Source organism: Sylvia atricapilla, chromosome 4, assembly GCF_009819655.1.
Source record: "Sylvia atricapilla isolate bSylAtr1 chromosome 4, bSylAtr1.pri, whole genome shotgun sequence".
Classification (NCBI taxonomy): domain Eukaryota; kingdom Metazoa; phylum Chordata; class Aves; order Passeriformes; family Sylviidae; genus Sylvia; species Sylvia atricapilla.
In genome coordinates, this window is record NC_089143.1 from 39,944,907 (window position 1) to 39,964,219 (window position 19,313).

At 37.0% G+C, this 19,313-nt stretch overlaps 1 protein-coding gene across 1 annotated transcript in view; it reads right to left on the minus strand.

The window, feature by feature from the left end:
* Nucleotides 1-595: 595 nt before the first annotated feature.
* The window catches only part of CPE (carboxypeptidase E), a 56,487-nt gene continuing 37,769 nt past the window's right edge, over nucleotides 596-19,313 (minus strand). Inside the window, 7 exon segments of the mRNA XM_066317623.1 lie at nucleotides 596-3,327; nucleotides 4,548-4,666; nucleotides 6,972-7,071; nucleotides 8,947-9,086; nucleotides 15,233-15,415; nucleotides 16,438-16,555; nucleotides 17,481-17,648. Of these exon segments, the coding sequence (XP_066173720.1) occupies nucleotides 3,229-3,327; nucleotides 4,548-4,666; nucleotides 6,972-7,071; nucleotides 8,947-9,086; nucleotides 15,233-15,415; nucleotides 16,438-16,555; nucleotides 17,481-17,648 (927 nt within the window). The 3' untranslated portion in view covers nucleotides 596-3,228.

Below are 19,313 nucleotides of genomic sequence, written 5' to 3' on the forward strand. Positions count from 1 at the left end.
TAATCTACACTTCAATTACTTTATTAGCAGCTCAGAACTAGCCAAGACTATATGTGAATTACCTATATGGATGTGAACACCACAACCTAGCTGGGAAACACAATTCAGATGCAGTGATTTTATTTGACTGCCTTTTTTCTATAATCTTGACCCCTGCATTATAAGCAATGTGTAGTACCACACATTTGCAAACACACTGCACGCTGTGCTTCCTAATCCTAAGGATCAATATGAAAAAAGATTTGCAAATACTGTAAGAGAGACATGCAGAAGTGTATGCCCTGTCCCCACCAACCCTGCATGGAGGCAGAGCATCTCGTTACTATCCCTTACTTCACTCAAAAGCCTCCATTGGGAGAAGTGCTCAGAAAGATGTATCCTCTTTCTCCTGAGATGAAGTCAGGAGGATGTTCTGGCACCAAGTTAAGGGGCTGTGGATGGCTCTCAATGGGATACGAGCACTAATCCTGGTCTCCTTTCTCTGTTCAAACAGCAAATTAATTGGCATACACACCCCCTCAGGATCTTTATGGCACACTTTGAAGACATGCACGGCCAAAGAGGTCACATTTTGAACCTGCAAATTACTCACACATTTTACATTTTAAATAAAACTGTAGATTTATTGTACAATAGTACAGCATGTGCCTTTTTAACCAAAAGCTCAGCATCACATAACACTTTAATCTTCCATTAAACATACACAGTCCTACAACACAGCTCAGCTCAGCTAGGAAAGCTACATAATGAATTGATTTATTGAGAGTCCTGGGTATGTTATTCTTAAGGATGTTTGCCTAGAGCTAGAACAGTGGCAGTGGTTCTGGTGCTGTAACATTTAATCACTTTAACCTGTTCTCAACACAGTAATAGCAAGCAGTCATCTAGAGCACAATAAACAGATCACTTAAGGGACACCACATTTAATTGCAAATGTATGACACAGTAGAACAGATGATCTCACACACATCACACAGGTATGGATTAGAAACCTGTTATGAGATCACTTTGATGTAATGTCTGCACTAACTATGCCACAGAAGACTGGATGCATGGCAGGCAGGCATTGTACCATCCAGAAGTGTAATTTGGATTGAAACTCTGAGGTTGGAATAGGCAGACCAGGGTGTTCTGTACAAATATACACTTGCCTTATTACATTAGTTTACACTCCTGTAGCCATTTGCCCACATGACAGCAACATCTTGTTATAGGTCATTTTTGTACCATTTGCTTCAACTTTACCTGGTTCAGTTAAAAACAAGATCATTACTTACACACACAGAACGTCTTCTGTGCAACACTTGGCCTTTCAAATTGTCATAAACACCCAAGCTGGTGTAGCCAGGCATCATTTATGCACACTCTTGTGCACAGCTAGCCACAAGGTGTTATTAAGACACATTCAGATAAGATTCTTAATTTGCCTCTGAGGTTTTTCATTGCAGTGGAGATTCAAAGCTCATCACAATATAATGACTTACAGTAAGTATATTTCCTCTGAAATTTGGAGTTAAACATCTACAACCCAAATGAGCTGCAGGTTACATCATAAATTCTTGTTCAGAGAGAGAAAGTTTATGGTTTTTTATTGCTGTTCAGTTTACCATTGTGTGTCAAACCTTAAGCCTGTTCCTTAAAAGGACCAAGTGCTATTTTTATTAAAGAATTAAAAATTCTCAGAAAACAGTATTTGCAGTAAATTTTTAAATACCCAAAGGAGGTAAATTTGGATCCTACACCTGGATATGTGATTTTTCACTTACAGCAGGAGTGTGATAGTGCATTCTTGATTGGTTCTGAATGAGCATCAGTTAAAATAATATGCCAATCAAAACACAGAGAGTGGTATTAAAGAAACAGAGGAAGGAAATCTATATCAAATACCTGATCTTGAATTAAAATAGACTAGCAATATATGTAAGCTTTCAAACAGATGAGATGCTTAGCTTATCTCAAGTAGCATACCAGGAGTCATTTCCGAAGAATGATACCAAAGTCGCACCTACTATGGTCCATGTGTGTTCTCTGGCTCTGCAAATTTCACTCAGCCCAAATACTATATATCATGTTAACTAAAGTATAAAAAAAAAAACCAAAAAAGGGACTAAAAAGAATTGTTTCAAATTGAAGTTGTTTTTGTATCATCCTCAACAAATTTCTGAAAATTTCACCACACTGAAAAAAATTTCACTTATTTGTCTTGTTCCTAGTTTTAGATAAGACTAGCCAGCAGAAGAAACAGAGCTTGAAACAAATCCATTCTTGACTTGCAACACTAAAAATACAATCTCGGTAGATTTCCAGTTCATTGTCTAAACTGTAATATTTTGATAGCCTTCAGTGAAAAGATGAACTTTTAGCTGATTATCTAGATATCAGTATACAAGTAAAGACTGTTGAAAAGGTAATTATTTAATTAAAACAGACATAGCCTGAAATTATGTTTTTTCTTGCTGTAAAACAAACACAAGCAGCATATAAATGAGATCCACTAGCTCTTTTTCTTCTTCCACTCAGAATTTCTAATTTGCTTAATAAGTAATGAGAAATAATTAAAACCTGATCTTCAAACATTATCAAATGTTTAAGGACTAAAGGTCTGTTTTTTTCCTGAATTCACTCTATGCCATCTTTAAAAAAAGAGTTTATGCAGATTCTTTCTGCTTACTAAAATGAAGTCAGCTTATGTTTCTTACATATTTAAATAGCTCCAACACCAGAGACATACAAAGTGTTATACTGAATTTTAATCCTTGTAAAACATTATTACACCACACACTGTTATAATAAATCTTTTCAATAACATCCATTATAGAACTCAGTGAAGAGCACTATCTACTACTATGCACTGTCAAATATTCCTGGCAGTATCAGTAATTGACTACAGCATATTTCTTCTTTAAAATCAAGTTTTAACCTACATATTCTGAACTTGCAAATAATACACAACAGATTTTACTTTCATATAGGTTGCATATTCGTTCATTTTTTCTGATTTTTATAGAAGAGTAAATTTTCTATAACAATATGAAAGAAAATTAATAACTTATTTATCTAACTAGGAGGCTAGTAGTTATTTGTAATCATATTAATCAAAAGATGACTGAAAAATTCAAAGTTAATTATTGTGAAGTGCACAAAAATCTAGAATATAGGGAGTTTCCACAGTACATTATACTAAGTCAACATATAATAGATTAAAAGCTATAAAGCCAAAATCCTCATTTAAAAATTTAGTGTTTCTGACATCATCTTCCACCACTCCATCAACTCTTCTTTTTCCTCTTCTTTTCTTTCAGACAACGACTCCAGTTCAAAATCAACCTGATTAAGAGAAACAATCAAAAACATCAGTAAGACTTACAGATAAAGAAGAGTTAGGCTTTTAGGAGTCATTTATTGAAAGAAGATGCTTAACACAAACATAGGGCTTAGAAAGGTACCTTCTTTAGGTTTAGGCTGGGTTTATTCCAAAGTGCCTCAAAGCTGATTTAAATATGCATAATACCAGTACATCAGTACAATAACTGATCTAAATGCATACATGTGAGCAAAATTTCCTAAAGAACCAGACATCTGTCCACTTGTATTTGACTTGACTAAAAATGTCAAAAAGTATGGGCCAAATAAATTAAAATTGAGTAATAGCCAACCACATAAATCATATGACATATTATAAAGAGTATCATCAGCATATTGCCAGCACAGATCACAGAATATTCTGAATTGAAGGGACCCCTGAGTGTCATCAAGTCCAACTCTTATGAGCTCTATTCTCCAACCAGCAGAGCTAATCTCAGCTAACACCTAGCACTGCAGAGCCTCAGCACATCAAAACATGTATGAACCTTATGCCATGGAGAAGATCCAGAGAGCCTCTCCCAGCACGTGGCTCATTAACATACATACAACATTAAGATACAATGTGCTAGTTTAGTATATCTTAACAAGTTATTCACACTAGTGACATAGCATTTATTTTAAATACCTCCACATTTGTACAGAGAGTGAATAAAAAATGCTTCTGAAACCTTAGATGCAGTCTAGCTCTTATTAACCTCACATACTGAGTATCTTTGCAAAGCAGTGGCCCATTGCTACCTTCCTGCTGGTAGCTGGAAGCTGGAGCTGACCACTGGTTTTAACCTTAGCAGGTACTCATTTGACAAATTAAATTAAAAATATGTCTCAATCAAAACCTCAACATCTCTTACTTTTTATGTTGTACTACTAAAAGCTATTTTGTAATCTTCTGATTGTCTATTCAGACATGTAGCAATAACATGTTTTAGGTATCTCAATATTACGCTTCCCTGTGTTTTTTTATTATAAACAAGAACACCAATGAGATGAAATGAGTTTACAGTGAGATTACTCTCAGTGGCTGGTGCATCAAGTGCTAGAAGAATAATTTCCATACTTTCTAAATTAGCATGTTTGGGAATATTCTGAAAAGTCATCTCCTGCTTACATGCATACGATGAGGAAAAAAGGGACTGTTTAAATGTATAATTGGTGATAAACCAACACACATGAGCACTTACCACAACAGCAGGGCTGAAGGGCACAGCCACTTTTTTAGTTATTGCTAGATAGCCTGGTGCTGAGGCTGTAACTTTGTAATTTCCAGGAACAAGCAATCTCCAGTAATCACCATCCTTGGCTGTAGAGAAGCACAAAAGTATCCAAATAAATATGTATAAGACTAATTATGCAGCTAAGAAGGCTCATATGTCAGTCTTTTATATTTCTGTCAGTGCTTTCTTTTTGACTGCCTGAAAAGACTCACTCTTCCTTCAGTAAAAGCTGTATATCTATCTAATATTTGCTTCCTTTCAGGTAATCAAAAAAACAATTTAAATTTTAAAGTGGTGCTGGAGCCCTCATGAAAGATTTTGCCTGCTGAGGCTGAAGACTCTCCATCACACTGAAGAAAAGGACAATATGGGACATTATTCCACTTCAGAAGCACAGCCCAGCCAATGTAAAGTCCCTGTTAAGTGTCTGAGATTCTGTTTGCAATGTGATATGGATTCTGATAATCCAAATGTAAAAAAATTTTATTCTCATTGAATTTATATAAGTGGAACTATCTTTCTCTTCCTTAAGAAAAAACTATAAATCTTAATTTCCTAGAATACTGTATGTGTATCGCCCTTGAAGCACCATTATTGACATGTTTCAGTATCCAGGCATTGTCAAGGTTTTTTTTCATTTGGTTCAGAGAAACAAAGAAATGGAAGCTTGATCCACTCAGGTCAAAGAAAGTCTCCTACTGCACTGTTACTGCAGATCATCTTTTCTAGTCACAGAATCAAAATTCATCATCATCCTCTCTAGAAATGATGCTATTTCTAAAGGGTCTAAAGACTCAGATCTTCTCTGCACCAGGCAATTATCTAATTTATCACAGGCTAGTAATTTGAATTTCTCTACCTCCAGAAAACATTGCAGAGCTATTCTAAAGTTCAGCTAGGAGTACCATTTAGAAGATTTGGCCATGCTCTTCATGCTAGTCTCTTAAATGCTTTTTCCCACATCTGCAGCTACACAGTCTACAAAGAGAAATATTACTTAAATGTCTGCTATTTGCATGGTCAAAAAACTGTCAGTAGTCATTCCAGCTGTTTCCAGATTTTTCTCTTCATGAAACAGAATGGAAAAAAAATACTACTGCAGAACTACAGCAATGATCTATTCTAATTCCTGTCACTGGAACAAAGCAGAATTTCAACTCATGATTAAAGGAGCAGGAGAAAAGCTAAAGAATATTTCTCCTTCTTTTTGACTGTGCTAATATTCAAGTATTTGTTTTCATCCCCGTTTTGACAATACATGATTTTCAGTCTTATACACACACAATGATGCAAAAAGATTTATGATTAGATGCAATTTTTGTATCATAGAAGCATGAGCTCCTCTCTCACATACTTCACTCACTCATACCTCAAAATACCTCTTGGCACAGTTTGTTTCCTTCTTATTACACCTGAAAATTTATTTCCAGTCTCTATACATTTTGCCTTCTTGTTTCCATTGACAGAATGCAATTAATGTCTTCACAGACTGTTTTCCTGCTTGGCAGAAGTGCTGGCTTTCTCTTTGCAGGTAATGTGCAAACACAAATCAGAGGTTACTGAATATTCTACCAGTCCTGTTACATAGTATTCTGCATTTCTGTGACAGTATAGTGAGACATATCATTGAGAAAATGACCATTGAATAAGCTCCTGCATAGAGCAGTGACATTCGCTCTTTTTTTTCTAATCAGTATCTTTTGCAAATAAATAAATAAATGTTGTTCAGGATAGGAGAGCAAAGGTGTACAGGGAAGGCTGAAAGTTGGCACACTGTGCCAGCTACCTTCTGAACTCATTCCTAGAACAAAGCACAGCATCACTGAAGAGGTGACACATCATTTTTTTTTGTCAACACCAACTAACAAAATGCTTTAATTTTTAAGAATCATCCTTCTAAAAAAAAAATCATGTAATTGTAAATAGCAGCGAGATTTTATCTTTGCTGAAGGAGGTTATGTAAATGGGAAATCTGTCAAGAATTTACATACCAAAAAGTATGACTGCATTGTGAAAAATATAAGACTTTTGGACTAAAATTTAGCCTTCAAAATAAAAACAGCACTGTTGACAGGGCTTTAAATCCTGTCAGAGTTGAGAAACACTATTTGCTTCACAAATCAGAAGCCAGACTAGAGCATTAATAATCAAGAGGCACCCAAACCAATTTACACCAGAGACCCATGAAGTCAAAAACAACCCAGTCTCAGCTACTCTGAGAGCAAAATATAAGTGAAAGATTCATGAAATCCTGTGGGCAACAAGCTTTTTGAGGCACAACGTACCGTGCTGGCTTCAAACTTTTGCTCCCTTAAAACTGCAGTTAAAAAGATGTGAAATGCCTCCTGGTTGCTAAGCCAAGGAGAAGCACTGCTGAGGTACCACACTCACCTGATGTAACATCATGGCTTATCCCCTCCACAGAAATTGTAGCATTTGCTATTGGATTGCCCTGAAGATCTTTAACAAAACCCTTCACTCCTCGATGAATCTAAAATAAATAAGGTCATCAACAAATGGTAAACAAAAAATGTCTACAGGCTGACCACCACCAATGATAAATACTAAATATCATAATGGAACAAAGGAAAAATAATTCAGCATTCTGTTCAATGCAAGTAATTCTCAGAAACACACAGCAAATTATAGTACATGTAAACATTGACTTGCAAATCTTTGTCATATTGGGGATTAATGAATGCATGGAAAAGCTTTGAAAGAACAGCCTACAGAAGCCTTCTTTTTAATGTTTTATCAACTCTAAGAATGCAGAGCTACTGATAGAATTTCTGAAAGGTGAAGCATTAGCAAAGTAAATGCTATCCCAAGTAAAGGCAATCCCTCTGTAAGATGCTTGAGCTTTCTCTTGGGCACATCCAGTTCTATGAGGCAGGACCACAGAGAGTCACATCACTCTCCTCCTGGACTGTTAGAGAAGGGCAGTGGTGGGTCACATCCTTCTTCCTTCATGCTCAGGTAACAGCCCCAGCAGCACCTAATCTGGCTGCTCTCACTAAGTATGAAATTAAAGCACTGATATGATCTCAGTGTGCTGAGAGACCAGTCCTGCCAGTGTATCTTAAGCACAGTCTGAAAGTGAACTCCTCAGAAGCAAGAGACTGAGGACCAACTGCCTTTTCATGTCCAGAGACAGAGAACTCTTAGTGCTGGGGACAAGGGGATGTTGGGAACTTATGTGGAGATTGGGACCTCACTGGGAGCCTGAAAACAAAGCAGCAAAGCACTGTGAAGTTCAGGCTTCTCTCAGATTCCATGTCCTTTGAGAAGGCTTGTGAATCCTGAGTTTTATTTTGAGGTATTGATGTTCCCCTCTATGAACCTATATGGTGCATTCAGCTGCTGTAGTATAGTTCAGATTCCTTTAATATACACTGTGGGAAAAGCCTTGGCAAATCAGCACTCCCAGGGGAGCTGGAGCACAGACCTGGTCATCTTATCCATCAAAAAGATAAAATCCAATGCCAAACAGACCATCTGAACTTCAAGGACAAAGCTGGTAGCTCTGCAGGAGCAAAGGAAGTTGGCAAAATAGTATCTTATACATGAGCAATTTTGAAAATGCAGTAACATAGCTTTCCATGAGTCAGAGAAAATTAACCCCTGTGCAGAGGAGCTGAAGAATTTGAGATGGATTCCATAAATAATGGGTAAAAACCTGCAGGACAAGTAGAGCTTTTTCCTCAGCCTACAGACAATATTACAACAGTATAACACTTCAAATATTCAAATATTTTTGACTTCTGGCTAACTAAAGCATTTCTACTTAATTAAGTCCTTAAAGAAATTAATGTATTAATTGATTGGCTCGGCTAACAAAGTGTGTTTCTCATTTCACAATCTCAGGTGTGCAACCACTAATGAGATCAGATATATTTGTAATTTTTAACTACAATATTCAGGTTTTAGAAATTGTATATGGTCTAATCCAGCTGCCCAGGTTCCTGTACATCCACAGAATGATCCATCCCACGTCTGCACACACACTGGAATATCTGCAGAGGGCAATCCATCTCTCTGAGCACATATACCAGCACCAAGGGAGTCAGTCATAGACTATGGAGATTTGTATTTTTATTTCAATGAGGAGCTCAACACAGATATTTTAAATTAAATGTCTGCAACAGCTTAAGTAGGGTAAGAAGGATTCTATACTGTAAATTTGTCCTTCTTTTCTACTCTTCTTCCATTTATTTAGAAATATCACACAGGATTTACCACCACAGAGACAAGTAAGAACTAAAGCAACATCTGCATTAATACAATATTTTGAATTAGATGTTCACAAAGCACAAAGTTTAGAAGATTTCTGCACAATAACTAGTTCTGCCATCCACTTCTGTGTTACCTGCTCAATGTAATTTATAAGAGAATTCTTGTTATCCTCCCAGTAGCCCTTCAGAGTTTCTTCAGGTGGGAATTTTTCACAGCTAAGCTCCACTGTGATTTCAAAGCAGTTGCTGCTGAGGTAATTAAAATCCTGCATTCCTGCAATGCCAGAAAAAAGAGGTAGTGATGCATTTTGCATTACTCTGAAGTAAATAAGGGGAACATATGAAATGCTGGGCCTATTAAGAAAAGAACAGTTATAAATCAATTGATGCAGCTCCACTCCATCTGCTTACATTTTGAATCTAGAAGCTTTAAATCAGAGAAACCAAATAATTCCAAAATACATTTTCTTCCCAGAAAAAAGTTTAGAAAAGCCTTGACAAATAGGTTGTATATTTCTACTTAATGTTGCATGTGACCTGTATATTTTTAGCTCACACATTTTTGAACAGCTGACACATAAGTAACTTTTCTCCCTCTTTGGGAAAGAAAATTATTTCAGATTATGGCTAAAATATTTCCATATGAAAAAAGTAACCAAATAAAGACCCTCACCTTCTAAGCCAAGAAGAATAACAATTAATTATAAAGCAAATGAAATATAATAAAGTGATACTGGAAAAGATATTTATAAAAATGGGTCAAAAATGTGTTGGGGTTTTTTTCTGAAAAGATAACATTTCATGTTAATAACATCTTACATGGAAAACATTTCCTTGTCAAAATTTTCTGCATAGATTTCAAATATTCTCCACACACACACACACACAAAAAAAAAAACAAACACTTCCTATAACATTTATTCACATGGAAATTTTTCTATGGATAGGGTTTCTCCAAGTCAATGCCTCTGCAATATCAATATTAGAAAGCCTTTGAAAGAGAGGATCTATCACTATAAGTGCAACTTTAATAACTGATATTTTAAAACATAAGTAGCATGCATAGTGGCATCATCACTGGGAATAAAAACTTGATGGAGAATATGCACCCTTCTACATTTCTGAGTGCCTCCTCTATGGTCAAACACAATCTAAGGAGGTTTCCAGTTTTGTAAGTGGATCAACCAGCTGGAGAGGGACCATCCCCAGAAGGGTTACAAACATTTGCTTCGCAGAAGCTGATGTAGGACTATCCCTCACCTTCCCAGCCTGTCTAGCTTGCAGAGTCAGTGGATTCTCAAACGGAGGCCTGAAAAGAAAGTGGCAATCAAGCCTTTTGAGCACCCCCATGGAGGTCATTGAGGGATTTAGAACTAGTGTTTTTAGGACAGCTAATTCATTCAGCGCTGTGCTCCCCTATGAAACTACATGTGAGACCTGAGACAGTCTCTTTACCAAGCACCAGTGTTGTTCACAGGTCCATAACTGCCCCAAATGCTGATGCCACATCCCATAGAGAACCCAAGGACAGCAAACAGACTGAGTCAGGTGGGATTTTGCCAACACACTAAGGTGAAGAGGCTGTTTTCTGCCAACTGGGCAACAAGATTCCCAACTACTGACAGGCACAGGGTTTTTTCTGATTGCTAAAAGAACCTTTTTGTTTCTAAACATTTACTTTATTTTTTTTTTTTTTTAGAAAAATGAAGACACAGAAGGCAAAGGCTCCTGGGAGGGATGGCTCTGATGTTCCAACAGGAAGAACTCTTAGATGGACCATTCAGCAATACACAGCAAGAGAGCAGTGGAATCATAAGTAAAATCCTGACAGCAGTGCTGACCCTTATGCATCTGTTCTGGACACTAGATAATGCTGCTTTTGTTGCTTTTTGCACTTCTAAAATAAAGAAAAAATGCATGAAGAGGAGAACAGGGAGCCAAAGGGCACAATGTAATTTTATTGTGGTGACAGCAATTCTTGACCATCACTGTTCCAATTCTCAGAAAATTTATCTTTCCTCCTGAAGTATTATTCAGGGATGCCCTAGTTGCTCAAGAACAGACTAAAGAAGCAACATGTTTTCCAGTTTTGTGCACAACGTCCATATCCTATAGTTTGTTTCCCAGGGCCCAGCCATGTCCCGTGTTTATGTGCTGCTCCTGAAAAAATTCATCTTTTGCATCACTGAACTGCAGATGATCTGAATCTCTGAGACAAAGAATGGGTGAAGCTGGCCAAGATCTAAACTATGGCCCACCACACACGTAACCTGGAGTGCATTATCTGTGCACTCTTTACCTCCCTGTTCACTGCAATGTTTAGGTGCAATACACAAGAAACCAAAACATTTCTAAAGATTCATTCAATATTGCAGCAACTTCACTGCCACTGGCCCAGCCCTCAAAGTGCCCCATCCATGGCATGTATCACATGCATGCACATCACCATGCTTCCAAAGCCTCTCACTGTGACAAAGGGTAGCACTAACTTTCTCACACTTTAACAGGAAATCAGGAAGGCTTAGATACCTCAGATATAACTGAGAATCAGCAATGAATGCCCTTTATTGCTGACCATGAGTAGGACTTTGAAACAGAGAACACAAAAACTTCTCTGTTGCACTACTCCAGTGACTGAAGGACTACAGTGTCTTTATGTTAGTTCTTACAAAAGCAAGCTTAGAATACGGGAAAAAATACTTCTTCAGGTTTTAATAAAGGAAGAACAAGCTTCATAAATAAAGTGGAATGAAGGGTGTGTCCCTGGCATCCAGGCATCAGAATTACTTAAGACTTTGAACTGCAAGCCACAGCACTAAGTTGGTTGAGTTTCTACACACAGAAAAGGCAGCAGCCTTCAGCAGGACAGGATGTACTTGAATGGGGAGACTACGAATGCCTCCTACATTAGTGTTTAGTGAAATCCTAAAAAAACCCAACACTGCTTCCAAAACTGGTAATCCAAGCTGGGATTTAGTGCCAAGGGTGATTTGAGAGTACCTGAAAATTTAAAAAAGATGCTTAAACAACAGCCTAATAGTACAGCAATGTAAGCTGCTTTGAAAAGCTATTTTTGTAATGACATGAATCTGATTAGACTCAGGTGACTATGTAGTGACAGAAAAAGCAGAAGAGGCATGTGGCTAGGTAGTAATTGATTACTATCTGTTCTTCTCATTTCTAGTTCCAGATAGCTACGCCACACAAAAGGTACACTAAAAAGTCATTAAGAATGTTGAAAAGTTACACAGTCAACAGCTAAGAAAATGCCAAAATTAAAGCTGTTTGTGTAAATTCAGTTTAGCTTTCTTGTACATGAATGAAATCATTAACTACATGCTGATAGAGAGAAGGCCTCCATTAAAAACAGCATGGGTTTTATGTACAGACTTGTTCCTCCCCAGAGTCTGATGGCTAAAAGAGCCCTTCCTGAACACAGAAGAATGACCTCTTTGATTTGCTTGCTGTCTCTGAAAAACCTACACAGGTAACTAATTACAGATGGCAACTACTACAAGTGTAACAGCATCATGGCCTCAGACTTAGCACAAAGGTGCTCTTGGGGGGAACTTTTCCTGTACCCCTGCTCCACAGAAGGATGTAGCTACCAAACCGTAATGTTGAGAACAACCTCACAGACAGTGTAATTAACAGAGGGAAGCAAGAGTCAAATATTCCTCTACACCATACACTCTCTCCACCCAAAAAGCCAGAAAAGAGAATTGCACCTTGCATGAGGTTGGTGAGGAAATGCTGAGGTCAGACAAAAGGGAAGGACAGAGCATGAATGCAATGGAGGGTTCCTCCCTACTTCCAGGGAGCCAAGGACTGTTACCAGATGTCTCTGACACAGATGTTCAGCCTTCCTACTGAAAGAATCCAGGTATTCAGAAAGACATGAAAGTCACAGAGAGCCTTCCATACACTACCCCTGCAGACTGAAAAACCAATGAAGATGGCAGCTGGCCCACCTTTTACAGAAGGTACAAGTCCCTGAGGATCAATTATATGGGCAAAGAATTGATGTTGCACAATTCTTGATGTTGCCCTAATAAGCTCTGTAGGGCAATAGCACCTAGAGTAATTCATTAGAATGAAAGATCATCCTTTCTGAGGTCAGAGCTCTCGGTCTGATAAGGTAATGCCAAAGGCTGAACCTAGGAGATGGACCAGGGACAGAGACAGAAGATGGGCAGGAGGGGACACTGGAGCTGTGTTCAGTGCAGAAAGGAATCTTTAGTAGAAGAGTGAGAAAGGAAGGGAAAAGGGGAAAGTGGGGGACAAAAACCCAAAGGAACTCAAGGGTGCAAAGGTAGAGAAGTATCACCTTAGCTCCAACAGGAGCAGACATAATGGAGACAAGGCCTTCAGAGTTTCTTTTGATATATTCCTAATTCTAGTAAGGAGGTACAGTGGAATACTTTCCCTAAAGCAACATAAATGGCTTTTCAACAGCTTATGCTGCTGCTAACTTTGAGTTCATTATCATATGGACAGCAAAAGATCACTGATGCCATCAATAACTTAATTGCCACATTTTAGTTTTCAGATGGAGCTTTTCAGATTAAAACTTCCCAGAAAAATTTCACTTGAACTGAGCAGTGTTTAGTTATTTTGCTTAACACTAAACACAGCCAGAGCAGAACTGTTTTCACTGAATTGTATTTGTTTTTTTAAGTCAGCTAACACTACCATGGAGGTTTTCTTCAAAAGTTACAGCTTGCCAGCTAATTTCTACACTTGGAAAAAAAACCCAAACCAATAACAGATTCAATCTGTATGGTCCTAAGTATATTGTTGTCTCTCTATTTTTTATTAGCTGCACCATATTAGAATGATAGATCCTGCTTAGCACTAGGATTCCTGCCTATTAACATCTGTAAAAATATGAGAAAAAGAAAGGCCTCACTTGGGGAATTAGCAGTCTAACTTAAAATAAGATCCAAAAAGAGGAAATCAAACTTTCCAAAAACTTTTTCCAATGGAAAAATGTGCCTTTGCCATATGCAGTTTAATCAGAATCAAAGCATTTCATAAAAACAATGGAAAAACTGCTTTTTATAGCATTTTCCTAAGGAAAAAATCAGCTGAAGTTAAATATATCCACATTTTCATAGCTAATATTTAATATTTTATTATGATAATTTTTAACTGAATTGAAACAAATTTTAACTAGTAAAGTTTTTGATATTTTGTTTATATTAACTTTTTTCAGCTTTTGCAAACTTTCATTTTCAAGGGTGTTTTAATGGTTCCAATTCAAAGTCTGAAAAGCCTCACACAAAGATATTTTTGGGGTTTAGTTACATTCAGAAATTTCAGTATTTTACTTCACACTTAGTCCATGGTGGTCACTGGCTGTGTGAACACTATCAGTCGTTGTTCTATTTCTAATTTCTTCAAAGAGGCTTAAATATTTTCTCCTTTTAGTACCACCTCTACTGTAACAGAAGCAGAGCTGGCTACCACTTAGGCTGTCTAATGATTTGAGAAATTCCTATTCACTTCAGGTAAAAATTTAAAATTCATTCAGAAACTGTAACTGAATATCGAGAGAAAAGCAAAGAATAAAACAGTTATGTGTGTTCAAGGTTATCCAGCATAAATCAACAAAGCCAAAGCACAGGCAAATCACTCCAACACAAGCTGGCTCAGAAATGTTCAGCTCAGTTTTCATTACAAGTTTAGCAGAGGCAGAACAGTCCAAGACGCACATTTGCCAAGACCTGTTTGGCTCAGTTTACAGAGATATCAAAATTCTTAATTGAAAGGAATAAAATGTGTCATTTGAATTAAATGTCTCATCTCAGGCTACTCTTCTGGACTTCTGGAAAATTAGTCTGGACCTGTCCATAGTAACTCTGCTGCACCTCTTAGCACAGAAAGCTCTACCAAAGTCTAGGGAAGCAGCACCTGGGCAGGAAACAGGCAGTAACCAAGCCACAGAGTATAGAGATGCAAATGCAAGTATCTTCATGGCTGGTTTTGTTCCCATTAAAATCCAAGGCCAAATTTCCATTTCCTATAACAGTGCAAAAGCAGGCAACCAGGCTTCCTTTGGCTTGGATGCCTTCATTATTGAGGTTGAAATGAACCATCAGCAGCCTGCTCTAATGAGGGTTTGTCAGGGAATTTTTCACTCTTTTCTTAGCCCCTCCTCCCCCCCACTCCTTAATATTTCATGATAGCAGAGCTATCACTCGCCCACTGTAGAACTATTAAATTTGTAATGACCTGGAGCCTGAAGAAACACTGTAGAAAGAGCAGTAAAAAGGAATACTTTAATAGTTATCACAGTGAGCTTTATCAGATTTTGTAGATGTACTGTGGTGAGTGATCAGCCTTTCAATTAGCCCTAAGCAGACCCTAAGTTGCAGATAACATAACTCAAGCTCAGAATAGCCAGTGACATGGGCTCACCTCCTGGGACACTGTACCATGCACCACCATTAGTTGTTCCATCCACAAAGCTGCTGTCATCATCATTTTTACGACACGGTGGTCTGTTTGGATCAGACATCGCAGGGTTAAAAGAAGAATAACTGCGAGCCAGGCTTTGAAAAATAGCATCATCGGGGCAGGAGCTGTACTCATGAGCACTGCCTAGAGGGGGAAAAAAAGTCCAGGAACAAGGATTATTAAAGGGCAGTCATAGTGACTAGGCTCACAATTTACATCACCAGCACTGCACAGCAGAATTGTGCCTGAAGATACCGTGTACACAGGTAAGTGTCCTACAGCATCACAAGTTAATATGGCATTATCTTTTCAATGTTAACATTTCCCCATTACTTCATCAACTGTTGCCCTATCATTAAAGTGGCTAATCACAACAGTCTCAATATTTATGAAAAAACTACTTTAAAAGTGCACCACAAAACCTAAGCTATTCTAGGCTTTAGATTTTTTTTTAGAAGAACAGACAGATCAAAAATGCAGACGTCTCCCTAAAGAGTTTTATAGTCAGGTATTTGCAATTTAACTGTGATAAAGTCAAATGAAAGAAGAGAATCACAAAAAATATAATTTCATGAAACTTGAGTCATGTGTTCATCCCATAGTAGCAGAACAAACTAAACTTATATTGCTGAATACTTTATGATAACATCTACTCCACAGTGTGATCCTTTTTATATGGGACCAATACTGAAAATAGCAACAGTGATAGTTGCTTCTTTCAGAAACTACTGCTTTCAGAAATTCATTTTTACAGGTGCAAGAAACCTTAACCTAGACATATCTTTGTCACTAGATTTAACAAGGTACAAAGAGCCCCAGCTAATTTAAGACCTAAGTTGCCTTGATTAATATATCTAAGGGACTATGATTCCCTCAGGTATTGCATCATTTTTGTCATGTAAATCTACTGAAACAAACTATCATCTTCAAAACTAGAAAATACAGTCATACTAGCTTTAAACACGTGATTAGCATGATAAAATAAGTCATTACAATGCAATGACTATAAATAACATTTATAACTTTTTTTTCAATTTTTATATGGTTTTGCAGCATTTTATGATTTTGTTTGCAAGGTTTATAAAGTGTATCTTAGCCAGCAGAGAAATAAATATAGAATGGAATTTCTATCTCCTACTATTTCATGTTGACTTCTATTTACATACCACTCCGAGTCTCATCATAAGGATAATTTGCAACAAGGTCTCCTCCATGAAGATTGGCAGACAGCACAAAGGGAATATCCATAATCCAGTGAATGACACCTTTTGTTTCAGGAGCAAGCTACAACAAAATAGCATTACCAGCAGTTACAAATTGATAATCCAATATAGAAACATTCAATTAAATACAGTGGGCTTAATTATTACCCCCAACACTGTGCAAGACAGTTAATGAACCACAATATTATTCTGGCTTCAGAGAAATTAGTCCTTACATTAGATTTATAATTATATTAAGTGGACAAGTGTAAGCCCAAAATTGGTGTCAGATATATCAGAATAAGACTACAAAAAAGCAATCTCAATCTTTTACTTCTTCCCATTATGGACAAAAAAGCCTATTGAATTTTAAACAAAGGGAAATAAAATAATTAAACATAAATGTTGGTGCAGTCTTTTCTCTGCATGAAAAGTAACATTACTTTATTAATATTTTGAATTTGAAGACACAACACAGCTATTAAGGCCACAGTCCTGTGGGACTGCAGTCACAACACTTGATTTTCTAGAACTTCCTCTGGGGGTAAACACAAGAAGATAAAAATCCCTCCAGATACACAGCTGCATATTAAAGGCTTAAACTTAAGAAAAATGTATGGGTTGTATGCGAGAATAGCTGTCTAGCTAGCAATATAATTAAGCACAATACACAAGTGAATTTCTGGCAATGGTAAAAATGCAGAATATTTGGAAAACCAGCTTAAAATCAAGAAAGAAGGCTACACAAAAAAATTATAAAATATCTTTTGACTGAGGAATTGTCTAATTGGAACTTTTGATCTGATAGATCAAAAGAGTTTACTACAGCAATCCGTTTTGTGGAAAAATTTCAAGCATCAGATGGATAAATTTAGCAAAATAAACAAAATATACAGAACAATATGAACAATAAAAGCCGTACACACAGCTCTTAGGGGTCACTACTTTGCTTACATAAAAGGGAAGAGATGGGCATGTCAGTTACCCAACGTTCAGCCCCTACTTACCTTGGGATTCTGGTCCACAGCTTTTTTCATGTTCTTCAGAAGATGGTTGTTTGGGCCACCTTCTTTCTCATTAATGTAAACAATTCTATCAAGATCGGGAAAATTTCGGTTTAGATCTATCCCTTGGGCATTGCTTCGACCAACAAACCAGTCTTTAAGTTCACCAGGCTAAATGAGGAAGGGGAGCACAAAGAGAAGGGAGATGAGTAGATTCAGATTACATATCAAGCTGTATATGAGTATGTATCCTTCCCATGTGCTTGAGAATAAGAAGGGATCATGTGAGAGAAAGAACTCCTGAGGCACCAAGAGCTGAGTCAATTGCCCCTATTCCTTCCTAGAGCTCTGTGGGGACTAAAATAACCTCTGTTTCACTGAGGGTCTTGCAGAACAGGTTATTCTCTTATGGCACACTTGGACTAAAGATGAGTAAAATTACCAGCAGTATCAGATTTTTCAGTTCCAGTGGTGTATTCCCCCAAGACTTGGCTTTTCCCCATTGCCTCATAGCCTGACTGTGAATTACAGATCTCATTGTAGAGAGAGTCTACAATGTAGATTTATCTGGAAGCCACAAGGAATGTTTGTACTTGCTTCAAGTTCCTCTAAATAGCTTCAAGGTAAAGAAGGATCTTAATCTTTATTTGAATCTTTCATTGTGTCTTTCAACCTTGTTCACTGAAATAGCAGCAATGCGAATTTTTGCAGAATTATTTCTTTAAATTGATTCTCTAAGGAGTCTTGAGGAAATGCCTTCAGAATGTATAATTTTCCCTAGCTTCTTTCTGTAAGATTTCAGTACTCTTTAATGTAGGTTAAGCTTGGTTACTGGTTTTAATCTTGGGGTATATTGATATATTGATATACTGTCACACTCTGTGTACAGGATCAATATATTCTAAATTAGAACAGCAGTACTAAATCAAATCTTATTATAAATCAGATTTAAATTTTAAGGCAACCATATAAAAGCAGGTGTACTTTGGCTATGGAGAAAAAGTTTCAAGTAATATTACAGGGCCTCTACAGAGAGAGATTTCAAAGTAGTAAAATGCCACACCAATCTGAGGACAGCTTCTGCTTCACTGCCACGAGAGGGAGATGTACGACCGAATATAAAGTCTGTGCATATTTTTAAAGACGTGATGAGAATCAGTTTAATAAAGATCTTAATAAGGTTTCACTTATTTAATCATAAATAACCACCTGAGAAATTTCAATATTTCAATATTAATTTAAAAAATAAATCTACCTTGTAAGCAAGGAAATTCTTATTTTTGTTTATAACAAAATGCACATCAGAATCTGTATAACTAGGTCACTATTTGACTTCCATTTGCTAATTATGCATTAATGCATTCTATGTTTCTTGACTAAGTCATCACCCTAAAATGCATACTAAATCTTCTTGACTAATACCTTAATTAAAGTACCTCATACATGAAATTAAAAATCAAAGTTATTCATATTAAGATGTCTCATAATGTTTGTTGTTTTGGGACCAAGCTCTGGTGAACATGAATAATTTTTAAGTGTATTTGCATGGGAATATTCTTAAAGAAAACAAACTTTCCCTTTTCTAGCCCTTTTGAAACATCACTTATTACTAGTTCAGGAAGTTACGTGTTGAACTTAGCCAGTGAACTTAGATGAAAGAATACACATGAAACATAAACATAATTATATTTTAAAATCACAGGAGACAAGGCTACTTGTTGAAAAGTCAAGCATAAAGTCCTCCTTGTTAAACATAGCAAGCCTACTCTACTATTAGGAAATACTTCGGTTTTGGTGTTCCGTTCCACAATTGCCACCAGGAGTCCATGTACCTGT